At 33.0% G+C, this 21,334-nt stretch overlaps 1 protein-coding gene across 5 annotated transcripts; it reads left to right on the top strand.

The window, feature by feature from the left end:
- The first annotated feature begins 937 nt into the window (after window positions 1-937).
- LOC129243908 (AP-1 complex subunit sigma-2) lies at window positions 938-20,401 on the top strand. 5 transcript variants are annotated; one of them, XM_054881350.1, is made up of 5 exons: window positions 938-1,072; window positions 1,203-1,381; window positions 3,592-3,700; window positions 3,999-4,136; window positions 19,475-20,401. In XM_054881350.1, the coding sequence occupies exons 1-5, from the start codon at window positions 1,070-1,072 to the stop codon at window positions 19,532-19,534; spliced, it is 489 nt and encodes a 162-aa protein (XP_054737325.1). In that variant the 5' UTR covers window positions 938-1,069; the 3' UTR covers window positions 19,535-20,401. The 5 variants fall into 5 exon arrangements, with proteins under 5 accessions (XP_054737325.1, XP_054737335.1, XP_054737343.1 ...); XM_054881360.1 differs by lacking the exon at window positions 19,475-20,401 and adding an exon at window positions 16,185-16,395; XM_054881368.1 differs by lacking the exon at window positions 19,475-20,401 and adding an exon at window positions 9,518-13,494.
- Window positions 20,402-21,334: the final 933 nt, after the last annotated feature.

Raw genomic sequence — 21,334 nt, 5'->3', positions numbered from 1 at the left:
CTTGAACCGACTTATTCTTTACTTTTGACATCAACATTGATCTAACTTTAATATTTGCCTTCTTCATTTTTATTATTCCCTTTTATTTGAATATAAATTATGAAAAAAATATATGTATACAATATTATATAAATATACAATATTTATAAAAATATGCATATCGTAAAAACAAACTGTTTACATCAGTTAGTCGTGGTGTCTTATTCCGGCAGATCTCCATTTCGCCTTGCAGCTGATCATCAGCCCAGGGATTGGCAGTGCTGTCAAGCACACAAACGGTTAAATTTTAGAAAAGTTCTGACTCGATAATTTTAAGTATTAATCGATACACGGTACCGATTTAAAAGTATTCAATACTTTCGATACTCGGGGCTTCATCTGTCCAAAATACGAGTGTAGGAGATGACAGCTTCCGCTAATGCTGATTAAAATTATGTATATAAAACGTGTACAGGTTTTATGATAGGTAGAAGTAAGGACATATATTGTTTGTATGACCCAAAATATCTGTGGACAATCGCTTTAAAGGGAAAGAGCCAATTTTGCGATTAAAAGACTAATGGATCTCTAAAACTTATTACGCTTCTCTTTGTTCTACAACACCCTTTGTTGAAATCAAGTAATAAAACTTTGAAAAAGAGCATATTTTAATTGCAAAATTATATTTTTTAAATGCTACTACTTGTAATGATCATATTTATCAATAATCAGTACAATTTTAAATTATATTAGAGAGGTTTCCTTAAAAGTAATTTTATTTGCCCTAAAAATATGCCGAATCGGAAATGAGGAAAGGATCGTTTTCTAAGTGCAAGGTATGTTTTTTAGCAATATAGTTTTAAAAGACAATTATTTTTTCTAAATCAATGCGTCAGCAACTGTATTACCATAAATTTTAGCGTATTCCCTCCGTATCGAGTAGCGAAAAATCAGCACATCTCTATCAAATATTGGTTAGTGATTGTGATTAATACTTTTTGCTCCAAATGGAAAATTCATTTATTTTATATAAAAACTAATAATTTTAATTCCTCACATTACTTCTCAAAGAAGTAGTAAACACTCAAAGATGGTAAGTGTAATATATTTTACATTCATTTTATTATAGTTTCGTTAGATGCAAATTGCGGCAATGAAGGCCGTAGTGAAAACTAACTAATGAGAAAATTTGTTCTCTTTTGCTTTGGAAATATTTTTGTTAGATGCTTTTCATGTTATTATTCAGTCGGCAAGGGAAACTAAGATTGCAGAAATGGTATATGGCTTATCCCGATAAAGTAAAAAAGAAGATCACGCGCGAATTGGTGACCACCATACTTGCACGTAAGCCAAAGATGTGCTCATTCTTGGAGTGGAAAGACTGCAAAATTGTATACAAACGGTAATTATTAAATATTAATAAAAGAAATAGGTTTTCAGATAATAATAATTTTGACTTAGATGTTAAACAAATAGATATTAAACGCTACGCGATTACTACGTTTTCGCGACAGTCGTTTCTAAGTTACGGTTCGACCCGGAGTTATATCGGACCAGGGACTGTCATTCTAACAGCGTTTCCCAAACATTTATGTTATGCTGTCACAACAACAAATTTCTATAATTAATTTTGAGTTAAGAAGCCACAATTAAAGTGGCCTATACTAATATGTGTTTATCAGATGTCTTAATTTTCCACTTATCATCTTTTGGCTTACTTCTGCTAATTTCTGGCTCCGAAGAGGAAATAATAATTATATATGGTGATTCTTCAGTTTAGCCACTTCTGCTAAAATCGACCTTTCGGAGTGCAATTTTTGGCTAAAACGATGCTTCTCAATCCCAAAAAGAATATTCAAGTGGCGGAAAAAAGAGTCTGCAAGTAGTTTAATTATTATCAATGATTGAAATTGAAAAATTTGAAAACTCCACCAATATATGTGTATAGTACTTACAAACAGGCTCAGAATATATTATGTGCACATTTTTCTGCATTTATTATTAAATATTTCTAACGCAAATACGAAATTGTCAAACTTGGCAAATGATGTATTTCACAGTCAAACTCCGGCTACGCAATCCACTGTATATTTGGTGGGCGGCCTTTGGCCGCACTTCATAAAAATAACCCTCATCAGTCCAACTCCGGTTACGCAATCCACAGTATTTTTGCGTTGAACTCCTTTTCGCGTGGTGTAGTAAATAGTAAATGCAGATAAATGTGCGCATAATATATTCTGAGCCTGTTTGTAAGTACTATATATCTATTGGTGGACCTTAGTGGCAATCTCCGAGAAGGAGAAGAAACTGTCGAAGGTGACACCCAAAATTTTGGGGTTGTTAACGATCGGTATTGGTGTGCCATCGACTTTCACCTTTAACTGTAGTTTGACCTCTTTCGTCTAGGTGGTGAAGAGGGTCGCAGCAAAAACGGCTGACGAGATAAAATTTGACTTTGGAACACAAGTCATCGATGTCAATGCTGACGCCATTATCGAATAGTCGTCAGCATGGGAGACCACTGAGACTACACCCTGCTTTCTGTTTTGAGCTATGATATCGAAAAATGACAGACAATTGCCAACCACACAGATAGTTCGCGGACACCGGATATAAATGAGGGGTAAGGTGCGGTGCACTAGACAGGGCTAGTTTACTGGGGCGGAAGCCTTTAGTCGGGAAAAACACGTGTCAATCTTGGAAAAGTCAGTGTAAACCATGTCTGGCTGGGTACAATAATCTGAAATAACAGCTGAATTAGACACGGTGGCTCGCCTCGGAATAAAGCCATGATGCTCGGGACAAATTATTATTGCGTACATTAAGTGATCACAATCAAGCGAAATTGTAGACAAACCGTTAATATCAGTTAGTAAGGATCATTTAAGTCTTCTGAAGGTCTAGGACTATAGCATGTTAAAATCGAGAGATGGCTGTCTACGGAGACATTCTCATCACTCTCAGATTAATCTATGAATTATTACTTATGAACAAATTTTCGAAATTCGAGTACTAGAAATTCATGATGCATCATACACGGTTTACTAATATGTAGATAAATTTACAGTTTTGATTAAAAATGTCAAGTCTAAAGTATATCCAAGTTTATTTGGTAAACAATTTATTTGAATGAGTTCGACGCTTAAGAAGTTATCTGCTAGGTTGATTTCACCAGTCTTAAGCTATTTAATCACATTTGGACCTTCGAACTCATGGCGGACGCAATAAAATAAAAATTAAGAGGTAGTCCTTCTCGTATTCTTTCGTATAATATTCCACAGTTCAATACCAGTCACGGGTTTTAAGTTCGTTTATAATCAGTTTTGTTGTTTTAATAAAACAAAACATTAAGTATAAATATCTTGAGAATGGTACTGTATGTGTTAGTCGCAGCTTTCGATATAACTACATTTCGATCGCGAATCCTATGTTTCAAAGCGAAAACTCAAGTTCCTGCTTTCTCTGCATTTTTATCATTTGTTCAGTCGAGTTTCTGGTAATTAGATAAATGCATAGGTTTCAGTGAAATATTATACCATTTATTATAAGTAATGTAACCCAAATAAATAATATATTACATATCCGTCTAATTAAACATTTTAATATTTCAAGATATGCGAGTTTATATTTTTGTTGCGCCATTGAACAGAACGATAACGAGCTGCTAACACTCGAAATCATTCACCGTTATGTGGAGTTGTTGGATAAATATTTCGGAAGTGTAAGTAATTGATTTATGACTGGCAACTTAAAGTAATAGCAATCATAGTTGATTTGCAAATTAGCAATCGCTTCGAATGACGATGTAACCAAACATTTTGTAAAAAAATAATTTTGAGATGTTTTATTTGGCATTCAATTTAGCGAGCCTTAATAATTTGGATAGTCTACGAAATATTTTAACGACGTTTATCACAAAGTAGTTTGATGTTAACAACGTTATCCATGGCGATGCTTTAAATTGTCAAACTCGCAAGGGTTATGGTCTGGGCTAAAATTATATTTCTTTCCAAATTCAGGTTTGTGAGTTGGACATAATTTTCAATTTTGAAAAAGCGTACTTCATCTTGGATGAGTTGTTGATTGGTGGTGAAATTCAGGAGACATCAAAGAAAAATGTGCTTAAAGCGATTGCATCCCAGGATCTGCTACAAGAGGTCAGTACACCTGAAGCATATGATTTGTAAAACATAGTAAAAGATTAAAACATTATTAAAAGTTATGTAGAAGAGAGGGCATACATGTTTACTATTCAAATAGTCATCCAATTTAGTTTTATATTATGTCCTACTTTTTAATCATTTAAATTTGCCTACTGAGCATAAATCTACCATTTACTATAAATCAAACTCAGCGTTATTTGTAACAATATCAATATTACTCATAAAATCATCTCCGTTCGTATTCGTTTTGTTTATCCTTTCAAACATGTAAAACTCCATCTTTTCAAAATTAATAGATGTTGAAAATTACAAAAAAAAAAAAAAAAATGTACTAAATTATATCTACATATCCCATATCCCTGTTATATTTCCATCTCTTCAACAATTTATTTCTATTAATTTCATTTCTCTAATTCTGCTTCCAAAAAATCCTATCTACTTCAAATTGCAACTTCCTCAAACTGCAACTCTGCAACAATAATTTTATCGACACTTCTAATTGCTTTTATTTATTAAACGGATATAACATAAAATACAAAACTTGTTCTAAGTAGAAAGAAGAGTTCTTCTATACGATACAATAATTGCAATGCTTTTGGTTGTTCATTTAAACAAAATTTGTCTTATTTATCAATACTATTAATATTGTTACACAAATGACTTGTTCGCATAGCAAATAGTTAAAAAGTTATAACTCTCCAGAATATTGAATGAAAATAGCTTAATTATTATTTGTTGATTGTACACCTAATGGAATTGTAATCATGTAATGACTTACATTTTTATTGTTGTAAAAACTGTTATGCATGCTTAAATATTATAATTGACTTATACATGAATGAAATTTGCTGCTCTTAATAGAGACATTTGTAATGTTAACTAGAGAATAGCTTATGAAATTTACTAATTATTTAAAAATTTCAGATCAGGTTAAAACTCTTAGCCAAAATTTGCCAAATGTATTACAAATAATTCCTATACCCGCTTGCCATTGAATAAAAAAATTGTATTCGCTGGCTATTTTTAATTATCGCAGTTTCATATATATATATGGATACGAAGATTTCTTTTAATATATAATATTCGTTTAAATCGATGAGTTCTAAGCCAAATAATCTTATGCTTCCATTGTAAAATTATAGGAAGCGTTGTATAAGATATACGTACATGTCGCTCATTTACAGGTCGTAGTCTTACTCGCAAGTTGTACATATAATTACTTATATACATATAATATATAAATTTATATAGATAAACATATCTAGAAAAATTGATTCGTGCGTGTGTTATTTTGTGTAAAATGCACTAACGGTATTTTATAAAGCACCTGATGGCTGGAAACTTTGAAGGGATTTATCTTAGATTTGTCTATTTATTTGTGGCTTTGTAAATGAGCGAAGTAGAATTTATGTGATCCAAATAAAATTTTCAAATTCTTCTACCTTCCGAATGCATTTTTCGTTAAAATAATAATTTAAAACTTTTCTTCTCTTGAATGAGTTCTAACTCTTAAATAAAGAACATGCTTTCAATTCAACTGGATTGGCCATCGTCCAATAAAAACGTTATTAAATTAAAAGAAATTCATATGCATACCATTGTTGTATAAATGTTCATACTTTATACTTAAAAAGAAACAAATTGTTAAAAAAGTGTTTTGCTTTAAGCTTCTGCAGAAGTGTTTGTGAATTGTTTTTACATATTTTCAACGTTTATTCGTTTTTGGCATATGGCTTGATAGTCCCTGTCGTTTTGCAGTAGTTTCGTGATGGCACTCAAAGTTTAGCATGAAAATTATTATTTAAACTTCAACTAATCCGAATGGTAAACAAAAATAATGCCATATTTTTTGTAAGTTGATTTGCATGTGCAGGTTTGGTTCAATTGCATGTTGGTAGTATAAGTGGTATGTGTGCGAAATGTTAATCACAGGGAATGCAGTAAACTATAAACGATAGTGTCGCTCTCATCTTATATACATACATTTATTTTGTTAATTAAATGTGTTCTCCAAAAATTCTCAACATACGACAAATATTCATATTAAAAATGTATAATCCATTTTCTTTATATTATTATTATTCATTACATTTAATGCTTACCCCGCCACTAAAACGACGTAAACGATTCGCAACTACAACAGGATTTCAATGAGTATTTAAATTAAATTAATATACTTCTTAACTCCACTAATCACAATATTTACCTATGTATATTAATATAAATATGTATTCTACAACGTGCATAACATACTAATATTTGTACGATTGCATACACAAAGTAATACAATCTGAATTAAAAAACAAGGTGCAAAATTCAACACAAGTGTAGCAAATCCACTTCACTAACTAACAAACAAATTTTCGTTAAGTTGTGTTCCATTTTGCTCACAATATACTGTTTTTTTTATATTTAAATGTTTTCATGTGTACCAAAATGCCTTGAATGAAGCATTTAACATTATCATTATCGATTTACATTAACCCTACAGCCTATTTTGTATTTTGTACATATGTAAACCAACGCTTATTGTAAAAATAAACTCCTAATGCGTTTGCAGGGGAATACACAGGTTTAAACTAGTACCCTTCTAGCGTATTTGGAGCATTAACTAGTTCTCGTTTCATTTTATGGCGATGGCAAACATCTTAGGTTGAGGAGAAGGTTGAAGGAGAAATATGGTTGCGTAGTTTCAGTATATGAGATAACAATGAAATCGAAAAAGAAAACATGCCGCTACTGATATTCCGCTGCTTTGAACTATGCGAACTTATGTATGGTTAGGTGTACTTAGTATGTTTTCTTTTGATTTCAATTATATGTTATCTGCACTCGTAAGCCCGATTTAAATAAAGATTAAATTCTTTCTCAAAATTTAATTCCTTGTAAATTCCGGGATTTGCGTGAAAGAAAAGAAGCTGCGTTGCGGGTACAATAGCTTTAATGAAATAAATCTAAAGCTTATTCCAATTTTCATAACAGTATTTGTACGTTGATTGCTATAATTCAATTTTCTCCCTAAGACTGCATAAAATTTACTGCAGAACAGTGTTATATTTCGAATTCATGTTTTTTAACATGCAACCGCATGTTATTACAGCGGTTTTGGCTCATGCGATGCAGCTAGCACGGATAAATCATTGCAAACCACATCGATCGAGCTGAATTGTAATCGTATCAAATGCCCACTTCACTCTACCATTCAACATCCTGTGAAATCGAAAGGTAAAAACCTTAACTGTATCATATTATACTGCATTTGCCAGAATACTTATTGAAGAATTTAAAAACAAAATCAAACGAAAAATAATGATATATTTATTAATCATTAAGAAATGGTTCCTTCTAGCTTTTATTGGAATCGAAAGAGTGGGGGCGAAATGGTTAAAAAATGAATAAAAATTAAATTGATTATTTTTTTTTATTCAAACACAAACAACGCTTTATTTTAGCTGTTTTTTGTATGTGTTGGTCGGGCATTCATCTAATCGCCAAGGTAATTTTAGACTCGTGGTTTCCATCTCCCCAAAAAACGACCACTTATAATATACAACATGTAACGCGATTTTTCAGAAAATTCTTGTTCATCACAGAATATTGAATACTATCGTGAAGTGTCCATCTGACTACAACGTGGCACAGATTGTAAAGATTTGTTGTTCATTTAATTTTGTATTATTTTACTTCTTTCTTCTATTTCACCCTTTGCTTTATTCTACTTCATTCATAGACGAAGTAGTCCTAATCTGAATTATGTATTTGCGTAGGCATCCAATTGAACAGTTCATTACATTTTTCATAAGCGAATTATCATTAAAAATTTTGTTTCTTTATAATAAACGACATCATAGCCCAGATTCCAGTTATATAATTTAAATACAACACAAAATAATCAAAAATCATAAACGTGCTTAGCGAAACTTGCGATTAGAACAAGTCTCGAAGGCAATAATGTTAGAAGTTGTATCAAATTGAAACGCAGTTTAAGTTAAGGGGTTACATGGGTTTCGTCTGGTAAAAAAAGGCTTATTTTCAGTATTTTTTTTCTATGTAAAAATTATTTATTTAATTCAAACTTTTTTCTGTGTTATAGATACATATTTAAATAATAATTACGATGACCCCTCGAAAAAAAGGTGCGTCCGCGTTGTCAGCATAACTCTTGACAGGATTATCGAAAACGAAAAAACAAAAATAAGTGTTTTAGTTAAGACCATAAACTTGTGCTTGAAGGAAGGAAAGAAAAAAAAGTAAAAATTGGAATTTTGACAGACATTTTCCAAAAAAATGAAAATTTCGAAAAAAATTTGCTTGCCATTTTGTTTTTTTTTAAATAGTGGTAATTGGAAAAAAATACTTCGTTCAAGCATGAGTAAATTGTATCTCGAACACCTGTGTAAAATTTCATCAAGATCGTTTGAGTAGTTTTCGAGAACATTTGACAACCGACTTTGAAAACACGGTTCCGAGAAAAACACGTTTAAAGTTTTGAGTAACAATAAAAGCGGATTGGAGCGCACACCTTCCAAAGTCTGTATCCCCGAAACTATTATTCGGATCGACTTGAAAATATAGGATAATATTCTCGAGAGATTGTAGAAATTAATAAGCCAAAAAAAATCGATTTTTGAGCCCACGAAACCCATGTAACCCCTTAAGAATTGAGTAGCCACCTTTTCGCCGAACAATAAAAAAATACTATTTGGCAAATTATAAAAAAGTCATTTTTATATTTTAAGATCATTCTTTAGGCTACCGGTGGTATGTACATAATGCTTCTTACGTACATTAAAACAATAGTTACTATAATTGTCTAGTATAGCTCATATAAACTGAAAATATAGCAAAGTTAAATAAGCACACCAATAGTAACGAATTGATATAACCGTTTGATATTCTACTAAAAATGCCTCTACATAACCCTATCACAAGTGAGTTATATGCCACGTACGATGTTTTCGTTTTCTTTAATTTTGTTGTATATACATATGTACATTTTTTCTAATGATTTCCACAACTCTCACTGTATAGTATAAGTTCAATTAATAACTGCTACAGTTTGTATTCGATTTTTGTGAAAATGTTCCATATTATACAGCCAACTTATTACGTACGCAAACCCATGCATTAGTAGATTGTATTTAACCGAGTGTTTATGCGTTGGCCATCACTGTATCCACTCATTTGTAAACCCAGCCATTTTCATCAAGCCTTAATCACGAATATCATTATTTTATTCCCAATTTACCAATTTTGTTTATCATTAAGTTGACAATATTTTTTTAAAATTTAATTACAACATTTTTAATTCTTTATTTTGCCCTTTTTATGTATGCACATTACACACACTCACTTTGTTTTCTTGTGTACTCTAGGACGAAGCTGTTGAGGGCACTTTAAGAGACATTGGACTACTGTAAAATGTTGCAAAAAAATTATGCGAAAAAACTAAGTAAAAATAGCAATAAAGCTTTAAACTTACATTCCTCAATTTTATCGATGAAATTGCCTACACATTTTTAATCACTACACGAAAATATTCAATATAAATACATATATCAAATTAAGAATTGTGCTGACAAATTAGGCGCAATATTTGAAAAGTAAATGATAATTTTCTAACCTAAATTCAGTAGCACTTATCTAAACTGTAGGTAATTTTTACTCTTTCGTTTCTAACAACTAGATATTGTAAAATATTATATTTGATTGAGATGCGTTTCTTTTGCGTGTGTGTATGCGTGTGTGTGTTACAAGATAGTGATGAGGCATATACAGTTCAGCAGAAATAATTAAAATTTGAAGTTACATATTCATTATTTGTATGACCAATATAGGGGATCTGCCCATAAACACGTTTGTTTTTGGCAGATGCTATTCGCAAATCAAAGCCAATCACTTAGAATTTTGCTTATCAGCGTTTTATTTATGTATGTATCGAAATGAATATCATCGCAGCTATAAAATCCATGGTTGAATAAAAGTTGCTATCAGTGAAATCATAGCGTAAAGACACATTTTGTGTGCAGCAAATACGGTTTAGTTAAAGTCTCTTTACTATAATTTATCACTAATATATTTTTAAACAATAGGTTAAAACAAGTTGTGCCAAGGCAGATGAAAGTTTTAATATTGGAATGTTTTCCAGAAAATCGTATCTTTTTCTTCGAAGTTAAATTCGCAGATAATAGATAAGAGAAATAATGCCTAAAAACCGTATATTCGGAAAATTTTTCTTCATTAGTATTCTGTTTGGCCTGCATGCATTATGGCCTAGGCAGACGAAGGCGTTAATCCGGATTACCGACGCGGTTAATTCTGATTAAATTTATAATGTGATAGACGGTTGTTACGCGGGTTAGTGAACAACTGATTTGTTCATTGGATAGTTTTGATAGTAAAAGATGGATCGCAGACGACAAAATAATAAATATTTGTTTAAAAAAAATCTTAATTTGCAATTTCTTTTCCTGAGATAATTCCGAATTAAGTCGTTAATACCGATTAAACTCCCGTCTGGCTATTACGCTAAGGAATAAAAAATTATTGTTAAAATGGTTGTGACGTGTCGTTATTTTGTGACAGATAATAAAGCATTTTCATTGGTGAAAAGTAATCAAACCTTTTGTTTAATAGCTGAATATATCTTTTTTCGATATTCCCATATTAATATCATGCAGTGAAAATAAGTATTTAAACTATTTTTTCAAAAATCTAGTCATTTGGAACCTTAAAGTCTTTTAAAAAATGTTGTTTATGAGAAAATCAGAAACTGAGTATGCAGCATTACTACATAAAATTTAGAGTTTCACGTATATGTGCAGTTTTTCCTGGGTAACAAAAAAACATTTCCAAATCTGCTAAAATTCGAGGATTGCTGTTGTATGCTCTTAACATATTATATCCTCACAAGAAAGTTAAGCCCGAGCTGCGATTGGGACACTTGGCGCTATTTCTTTGTAAAATTTGATATGCCTTTAAAGAGTTGCTTGATGACGTATGTTAGGTATTCTGCTTTGCTATTTCTGATTTCAATGCTCGCATTCTAGTTAACGTTTGACAATATGAACTGCTGTCCAGGGTTCGAATTATGTGTTCCATCACGTTCACTGGCGTATCGTAATTTGTCACAGAGTGTAATAGATTCAAGGCCAATTGTAATAGAAATAATAAATAAAATTAAATGGAAGCCGAACTACTTTTTTGTTTAGAAAGTTCCGATGAGGAGGTATATGTACCTGCGTATTGAGAGAAGAAGGCTAAGGGATTCTCTTGTTTTGCCACTAAATGAGTAAGTTCTTTTAAAGATAAAACTTAGTGCTTAATTTAAATTTTTTTTTTGGTTCATTACAAGAAGCTTTCCAATATCTTACCAATCTGTCCTTATTTACTTACACGTTTTCTTCTTGGGTATCTTTTTTTGGTTTTGATTTTTGTTCGCTGTAAATAAAAGTTTACATTTCCTCTTGTTTCACACACATTTGTGTAAATTTATACATATGCTGTTTATTAAAGTTCATTTACGAAAGTAGTACGAAGTGCGTCGAACGAAATTTTTTGACGTTTGTGTTATATAAAGTAAGTTCATTGAACTCATAATACAAAATTACGAGAACAGGGATACAATAACGTATTGTGTAATACGGAATTGGTCTTTTTGAGAGTCAAGCAATCGAGTTGTATGCCGTTTCCGAACGGCAAATAGTTTTTATGACGGGCTTTTTTCATGGGAGGAAGATACTCTAACGAGGGGGCTACCGTTCTTAGAAAAAACTTGTTTTATCATTTGGTGGTTCATACTCCAAGATTCGAACCCGGGTATTATCGAATGGTAGTCACGCTCAATTCGTAGCAGTGCTGGTTTGCTGAACCGAGTCAAGGTGAACGAGGCCCCTGATCTTAAAAAGGTTAAATTCCTGAAACATCAGCCCGTTATTGGGGAAACCCGAGTAATTCCGGTATGTAGAGCCGTCTGTCAGTGGAATCTTTATTTTTGTATTTTCTCGTAAGTATTTTTAAGCTGTAATGATTTCATTTTAACATACATACAATTCAACGCTGTGGAGCTGACTGTCGAGGATTCCCATTACTTATTATTTGTTTATATTTATCAATCTTTATTAGGGTATTTTTCAGTACCGACTTTTAAGCTTTAATGCGATACAATGAAATAAATTAAATACAATGAAGTAAATTAATGCACCATAGTCGAATTCTATTCATGCAAAACTTATGAGTAAGTCCTTTCCACTGAGATCAACAGTTTATTATATAATTTTTAGTATAACAACTTTCGAACTGTACATTTAAACCCGAAAGAAAACATTAAGAATCTTAAAACCAAAGAGAAAAGCAGTTGAAGAAAAGTAAAATGTCTAAAGCAATTAAAAAAATTATAAATGGAATATGTATATGTAGATTAACATATATGGCATCCTGAAAAAGTAGTTATTCTTCTGAGTACATTAGGATGCGTGGTATGAACTCATAAAACAGTTGATCTAAAACAATTCTACAACTCGCTTTGGGCAACATTTTCAAAGAAATCAAAAGTCGAACATTACTTTCACGTCTCCATATTTGAGATATAATTGGTTTTCTGCGATATTGTTGCTCAGAATGATGGATGGTTTTGGCTTCTCATATCCGTTTCCTTTCGGCAAGTGTATGTACCTATGTATGTCGTTTAGGAATGTCAAGACTTTAAAGCGATATTATCGTGGTTTTGTTTAAATTTAAGAGCACCTCCAACGCATATTCATATATTAATAATATGTACACACAAACGTTAAAATATTGAAATATTTACATGCTTCACATAAAATAAAATGTAGCTGTTTGAGAAATAAAATCAGGTTGCAATAAATATGAAAATGAGTATAGAGATGGAAATAAATACGGGCAAATTTTGTTTAAATTTTGTGTACATTCTGCGAATTTTTGATAAAAGTCCGTTTTTCGACTGTGAGGAAATATTGAAATTTAAATTTCCAAAATATACATTTAAATTGCTAATAAAATATAACACCATAAATTGCCACGGATTCTTGCTGAGTTAGTAAAAACTGCGAAAATTGGACCGACAGATGCCCAAATAACTTTTTGCCACCTTCCAATTTCAATTAACTAAAATTATTAGCCTTAAGCTGTGTATCTACACGACATGCATAACTGCAGTAATAAGTATACAATTTGTTGTGTCTCTAGTTGTACAAAATATTTTACACGCAATACTACATATTCAGAATTAGAATAATATGGGGAAAAGTAGTATTATATATATATGTATTAACTGTGAGGCAAAATGGAAAATATGTACAATAAAGAAATTGAAATATTTAGTAAAATTTGATATTATTTGTTTTTATTAAAAAGATATTCTATATACGTCTATTATTTTCGCTCAAAGTTAATGCTGCCTATCACTTCACCGCATTTTATTCACAATTGTTGCTGCTGTTTTAATTGTAGGAACTAAAATGTCTTGATTTTCCGTCATTGGTTATAGCGTCGTAATTTTGTCTTTCTTTTATGCTGTATATGGTATATTAGATTTTTAATTGTACAAAATTGTCGAGGAATATTATGGGTGAAAGAAATAGCGCGCGTATGAAAATACTTCAAAAGACATCTGGCTATGAAAGAAATTATACCACTGTTTGGATTTTAGAACCTTATTTATGCTCTGCGAGAAATTAATGTAATGCAATCGTTGGATATATCCGTTTTGGGCCTACTTCTTCTTATCTAATGTCATTTTAAAATTTGCATAATATTGGTATTATAAAAAAATCAGTTGTGTTTAGTCTAATTTGGAGAAGCGCGAGGTGGTATCTTTCTCATATACAAAGGTGTAGTTTACTTTTACCGTTTTCTCCGGTTCAGAACTCATTCACAATTCATTTCGAGTTTATCGCGTAACGTTTACACTTAGTTATTTTCTTTGTAGATAAGTTTTCAAGTTTCACATGTGTTCAGTATTCTTGGACTAATGCTGGTACTCAGTAATTTATATCAGTCTCAACTCACTAAATTCGCGATTTTATGGTAGAGCCTTTTTTTGACTTAGACGACCCTAAAATTCCAAAAATGCCACGGGTATCTGAAGCAAAATATTTGAAGAAGTCGAATATGCTAAAAATAAATGGGTGCAACGGTATACCGAAGTTAAAATCGTTGACGACTACCCCTGACATGGTCCAAAAAAGTACCTCTCCAAAGCAAGATCAGAAGATCATTGATTTGTTTGTGACAAAACTGAAGTTATTGTTGCTGAAGCAGTTTTAAGGAAAAGTGATGTTAATGTATTCAAATATTTGATTTGAGGATGTTTTCGTGCAGAAGACCTCAAATTCCAGAGCACATTGAAAAAACCGGTGCTCTAAGGCAATATTCACGGATGAATTTTCCTTTGGGCGCATAGTTTGATACGTCGGTTCTGGATAACCATGGATTTTACAAGAAGACAACGATGCCAAGCATAGAAGCCGAAGATGTGTAGAGTGGAAACAGCCAAACGGGATTGAAATGTTGGACCAACCCTATTGAAAATGTTTGGAAATAGTTAAGCAAAAACTCAAAGGAAAACGAAGAGTTATCAAGGCAAATTCAGCTGATTTGGAGCCGATTACCTCACCACTCGTGCAGAAATTAACACAAAGTATGTCTCAAAGATGTGAAGTCATTACAGCTAATGGTGGTTACTATGCATTTTTTGAATATATTGTGTATAATAAATATTATAAACCCATGCAGTGCAGTTTCTTCGAATCGAATTAGTCAGGTAGTTTCTAAGTTATGGCGGTCTCGCTTCTATCAGTCAGACTGTGTGTATAAATGTTGAAAAAGTTCGATTAATACTGTTGGATTGCTTGCGGTTCATGTACTCCTGCTGAAGATACCAGAGCAATTATGATGACATGGGTACAGCCAATACCGCCCATTAGGCCCTTAAGGCGAGATTTGTATGAAAGCAAATAAAAATAAAGTAATGATTAGTTTTATTCACGAAATCTGGTATTCTCTCTCAATTAAAATCGCATTTTTTCTGGGTCATTGTTTTATATCTTAAAAAAAAATCGTTGAGGATTAAGAAGGGCCTATGGTACTACCAGGATTCAAAAAACACTAAGTACAGTTCTGACTGAGCCCACTTTTAAAAGTAAATTATTATGGTAAACTTCAGCGAAGCTTCTTGAAAAAATACTTTATAAATTTGTCGTGATTCACTGGGTATAAAAATCAAATATGGTCGGTCTGCTCAAAGCGGATTTTACCATAGTACTAAATATATTCCCCTTCCGCAAAGTCTCATCCTCCTCCGCTTTTAAGTTTCCGTCAGTCATATGATTGATTATTATCAAATGGTACTTTATTTTATCAGTATTTGATTTTTGTGCTTTTTAATTGTTCTTTTATTGTTTCAATAATGCTTCACTACGTCGCCGCTGATCTCTACGTTCTTACTTCACTTGCAAATAGTCTACACAACCCACTTACAAATCAGTGTACTTGTACATACATATCTATGAATGCATATGTTTACACGTACAAAATATCCGCACAACTTCAATTGTACAACTACTACAGTCAACTGTAAAACTACTTCTACAAAAATTGCTTCTACTCTATATGTTTTACTACTACTACCACTTTATATTCGTAACCGTATTATTTGTCTTTTAATGGTTGTGGTGTGATTACGCTGGAGCTTGTTGTGTGTACCCAATATGTAAGTACGTGTTATTTCTTTAATTAATTTTTTTTTTACAAAAAAAAGTATCAGATTTTTTTACGATTTTTCGCAAATGTACTTTTCTTATATCACTTAGTGTTTTTACCTAGTCGATTATAATTTATCTATCCATCTACACTAATTAAATTGTTATTAACCCCTAATTTTAACGTCATACTTATTGTAGTTACTTATCTCTGTTGAATTCATAAGAAATATCAATTAGTAAGTTGTGTTTTCAACACACATTTACACATTTCAACCGGGCTCACCGACTTATGTCCAACACTATTTGCTATTCATTTTAGGACGAGACTCCACAGGGCTTTTTCGACGACCACGGCCTCGGATAAGTAATGGTCTTTCCATACACTGCCTTCGCTGCAATACTGAGTTATTGATAAAAAAGCACACGTCGTTCATCGTTTAAAATACATATTACGTTTAATCATTATCACTATTCCTTAATGAAAATATGAATGCTGAAAAGCTAAAATAAAATCAAAATTCTATATTTAATCAGATATGTATTTATTGTATAAATTGGTTATTTTACATTTCCAGTAAGATATGTTAAAAAATGTTCAATTACACAAGTTAACAATTTTCTATACATTTTTGGACCCGGTAAATGAAAAGTGGATTAAAGTATCTTTGGCTAAATTTAATACTCCCAATAACAACGGCTAACAGCTGGACGGATCAATAACTTGTTCGAGATGTATTTTATTAATCAACATCAGAAAGTACAATAATATGAACTATAATAACAGAACTGCCCCAATAACGATGATTGGTTTAAAGATATATATAATATGTAGATTCGTGGGTGCGGAATATTTTATTTAGGCGAGTGACTTTTGTTCATCTGTAAGTTATCAAACGGGTGTTAACTCCCAAAAGTTTTTAACTTATTTTCACCCTTAAACCAAAGCACCTAAATCCAAGGTTGCGCTCTGTCCGACATTATTGTGTTCTAGTATTCAATGCATGCAATGAAGGAGATCTTACATTTAAATAAAGCTATATTTCTATATAAATTGGTCATCAACTAAAGCAGAAGCTAAATTTTTGGACCCGATAAGTGAAAAGCACGGGGAGTGGTACCATTACTGAACCTGGGAAATCCGCCAACCAAGGGGAGTTTTATCGCCCAATAACTCTTGTTTCCCAGGTAGTGAGGACTCTCGACGCCCTCTTACTCCCACTCTACGCGAAACACCTGACCCCAGCTACACATTACCATGGATTCCGCAGAGTGCACAGCACCACCACAGCACTCACCGCTATAAACATCAATCGCGGGCTTAACCAAATCCGTCCTTGCGAGAGGACTGCTCTAGTGGCGCTGGACCTAAAGAAGACTTTCGACACAGTCAACCACTCCACGCTGCTAGATGATATTATACAATCGCCCCTCCTGCCGGTACAAAAGAGGTGGTCCGCGTATTTAATATAAGTAGTAGTAGCGATTAAAGGAAGAATTCGTAAGGGAAGGTGACAAAATGTGTGTAGTCAAGAGGCTATGTATTAATAGCTTCAAAATCGCCTGGATCACTTGCTTCTTCAATATACCTGACGATGGGATAAAGTGAGTGCAAAGTACGTTAATGTTGATTGTCCACATGCGATTTTACGATACAACCTATGCATTGGAGGAGTAGACCTAGCGGATAGGTACGTATCTTACTATGGAATGATTATTCGCACCAAAAAATGGCCTTTAAAGGTATTTTGGCAGTTTGTCGATGTTGTCACGTCAACTCCTGGGTAATGTTTAAACGAGACAAATATGCATGCGGTGAAAAGAAAAAAAATATCATGGACTTACTAGATTTTAAATTCTACAAAACCGAATATTTAATTGCTGATGCAATACCAGAGAAGAGGAAGCATCTTCATCAGAGCAAAAAGATGAATCGCCATTTCTGGGACATATTTCTCTGCATCAACAACGATCTTGTATTCATTTATTCATAAATAATATGATTTAATAAATAAATTTGAATTGAATTGAACTGCATAACAACGAGTCATTTTGTCAACTTGGTTTCAGATGTCTAGCCAGCTACACCTGCCATATGTTAGAATTTTGTTTTTCGATATGTCCTAGAGCAAAATTTTTTTCTAATGATGATGTAAAAAGCATATACAAATATTTTCGACCACTTTCCCATCACAACCTGGCGAGGTGCTAATTTCAAACCAAAATCATCTCGATATCAGCCATGTTCACTTGTTTTTCTTCGCCCGGCAGCTCCTCAACCTTGCTGTCAGTTGCTTTACTCTCATATGACACATTTTGTCTGTAATGAATTATCTAATAACAAAATATGTAAATTATAGGGTGGGCCATGTAAAATTTGCTCTTTGAATCGGTTATAAAAAAAAAACCTATCAATTTTGAAGATTGAACATTGTCATTTATGAATGAAAAATAATATCGTTCAAATGACTGCCACGACTGGCTTTACAGTAGGCCATTCGATCAACCCAATTTTTAAGCACATTTTCGATTGTTTGGGCTCCAATTTCATGAGTGGCAACTTCGATTTCGTGTTTTAAAGCATCAATCGTCTCTGGATGGTTCGCATAGCATTTGTCCTTAACGGCTCCCCACACAAAATAGTCCAACGGGCTTAAATCTCAGCTCCGAGGCGGCCAATTGATATCGGAATTTCGTCTGATTATTCAGTTTTCAAAAACGGTAGCCAAAAGTTCGAGTGTAACTTTGGCAGTGTGACAAGTTGCACCGTCCTGTTGAAACCAAATGTGGTCCATGTCATCCTCTTCAATTTTTGGAAACAAAAACTCGTTGAGCATGTCACGGTAACGCTCGCCATTTACTGTAACCGCGGCTCCTCGCTCATTTTCGAAAAAAATGGCCCGATAATGCCGCCAGACCAAAAACCCCACCAAACAGTGACGTTTTGTCACGTGTGGATTTTCTGAGCCCCAAATCCGACAATTTTGCTTATTGACGTAGCCACCGATGTGAAAATCAGAAAAGAAGAAGACTCACCACTTTGGAAATAGGTTTTCAATATTTCCCAATTTTGTTCAAGCGTATAGCGTCCCATTTCGTAAATGTCAAACCTTTAAGTAAATTATGAACACATTTGACATTACATTTGTGTTACCGTTCTCAAAAAAATAGGTGGTTCAAAAAGCAAACGGTATATGGCCCACCCTGTATTAATGGTAGGATTATCTACTCGTGGAACGCATACTTGTATGCTCATAACGATAAGGATTTGTCACCTGAAAATATGCTGTGCGACATGCATCCTCGTATGTTGAAAGATTTTTGTTGGAGTCTTGCAAGAGACCAAATTCTTTTAAGTTTTGAAAAACATATTTGCAAGTTGTAGTTAAAGTGTAGTTGTAATATAAAGCTCCGGTCACAAAAACCAAAATAAAATGGGGGCCAAATTTTGTCTGCCCCTATTTTCCACCTTTGTCGATCAGTTTTATTTGTACAGGAGTTTCCTTTAATTTCCGACTTAATTGTAATGACAAGGATTATTCTGTTAATTTTGATGCTCTTTTACATATGAAATCAAACTTTTAATTAAAGGAATATTTCACTGTCCTTCAGGGTTCTCAATACTGTGGGAGCAAAGAAGATCGTTTCGTTTGGCTGGATACCAGGACATGAAGGTTATGATGACATTGTACAGGCGGATTGTTAACGAAATTAGGCGCTATTTCAAAATTACATGGACCAGAATCCTTTCGTGAGCTGGCCGAAGCCAAGGTGCTTTAGGGCTAGGAGGACAGTCACGCGACATAAGATGGAGAGTCCTGAAGGAATGAGCATCAAATGGCTCTTAAATATGATAGAGGTCGCTTATGAAATCTTACTGGATACTAAACGCGACATTGTTATTATTTCAGGAAACTGGAATTAGTAGAAACAAGCTTCTGCCGTTTTTGCGAATTGGGTGATGAAACTCCATAGCTCAATATGCAGCTCTCGCAAGACGGAGACTCGTGCATCTAGGTGGTGCGACTCTAAATCCATTTGAGTTAGCCTGAAGAGGTACATCACAATCCTTCAATTTCAGGCTTGCAGTCAATATGTCACAATAACGCCCCATAAGACGACCCATTTATGGAAATAATTATTATTAATGTTGGAAAATCTAGTGGCCAACTTTTATTTTTTTCGTGCTTTATACCCATTATACACATAATCCTCCATCTCTATGTGCGATAAGGAAGCGAATCTCTATCGCATGCGAATTGGTAATTTCATGGCATGCGAAACAATTATCGCAGATATAGTTTTTACCTGGATATTTCATAGCATAACTTTCCGAAAAAAGAATTGGATTTTTTGAGCAAAAGAAAAAAGCGTCTCTGCAGCATTTGGCAAAGCAAAATAGAAGATTTTGAAATGCTGCCACCACAAAGATTTCGGATAAATGAAAATATAGTTGTCAAAACACCAAGGTGGCAGTTCATTGCATGCGATAAACCACAGGCCATATGCTATGCGATAAGCGGACTTCATTTACATTATATCGTATGAGATGATAGGAGAAATACATTTTCTGTTATCAGTAGAGTTATTTCCCAATGTTTATCTTTTGCGCTGCTTTCTCCTAGGAGGAGGAGTTTTCATTATTGCAAATTATTAATAATATGAAATGTAAACTTTACATAGCCCCAACGTGAGTTCTTAAAAACTATAATATTTTTTATCAAAAATCGTTGGAAAATAACTCTTACCGACAACGGACACAACATTTCGCATCCATTAACTATTTTGAAACAGCTTTTTCGTTAAATTTCAAATTGTGGGCAAAGTTTTTAATTTTTCAATTCGAGATAACTGTTATGAGATGTGTATGTAACTGTTTTGGGAGCGGAAAATCTTTGAAGGAGATCGCAAAACTTATTGTGTTCATCAACAAAAGTTTATGCGCTCTCCCTATAATAAAATCGCGGCTGTCCTCGAAAAGTTATTTCGTTTTGTGATACCGGATCTGCCGAAATAAACTCCAAAGGCCAAACGAGCTACATATGTAAAGATGCTTTGCATTTCAATTCAACCGGGCTATTCGGGTCATGTTCTTCGATTTCGATCTAACTGAAATATTCTGCTCTCTGGTCAAAATAATGAGACACGTATTTTTTTTCGCCTTAGTCAAAAATGAACCGATTTTAATAATTTTGGGTTCAAAATGATCGCCATTACTTACACGAGCGATTTCATGTAGAAACAGTTGCAAAAAAGAGGTTGAACATTTTTTATTTTGCAAAAAACAAAAAGTGCGAAACAGGTTTTTTACTCAAAAATTCATTACTCCAAAACAACTCATTTTAGCTACTAGGCATTCAGCTCAATTAAAGTTTGAGATGTCCTTTTGATTTGGAAAAAGTTATAAAAAAAAAAAAATACACTTTTTGAAATATTGAATTTCGAAAAAATTTCAATTTTTTTTTCTTTTTT

Source organism: Anastrepha obliqua, chromosome 1 (genome assembly GCF_027943255.1).
Source record: "Anastrepha obliqua isolate idAnaObli1 chromosome 1, idAnaObli1_1.0, whole genome shotgun sequence".
NCBI lineage: Eukaryota > Metazoa > Arthropoda > Insecta > Diptera > Tephritidae > Anastrepha > Anastrepha obliqua.
This window is presented reverse-complemented; position numbering and strand designations above follow the sequence as displayed.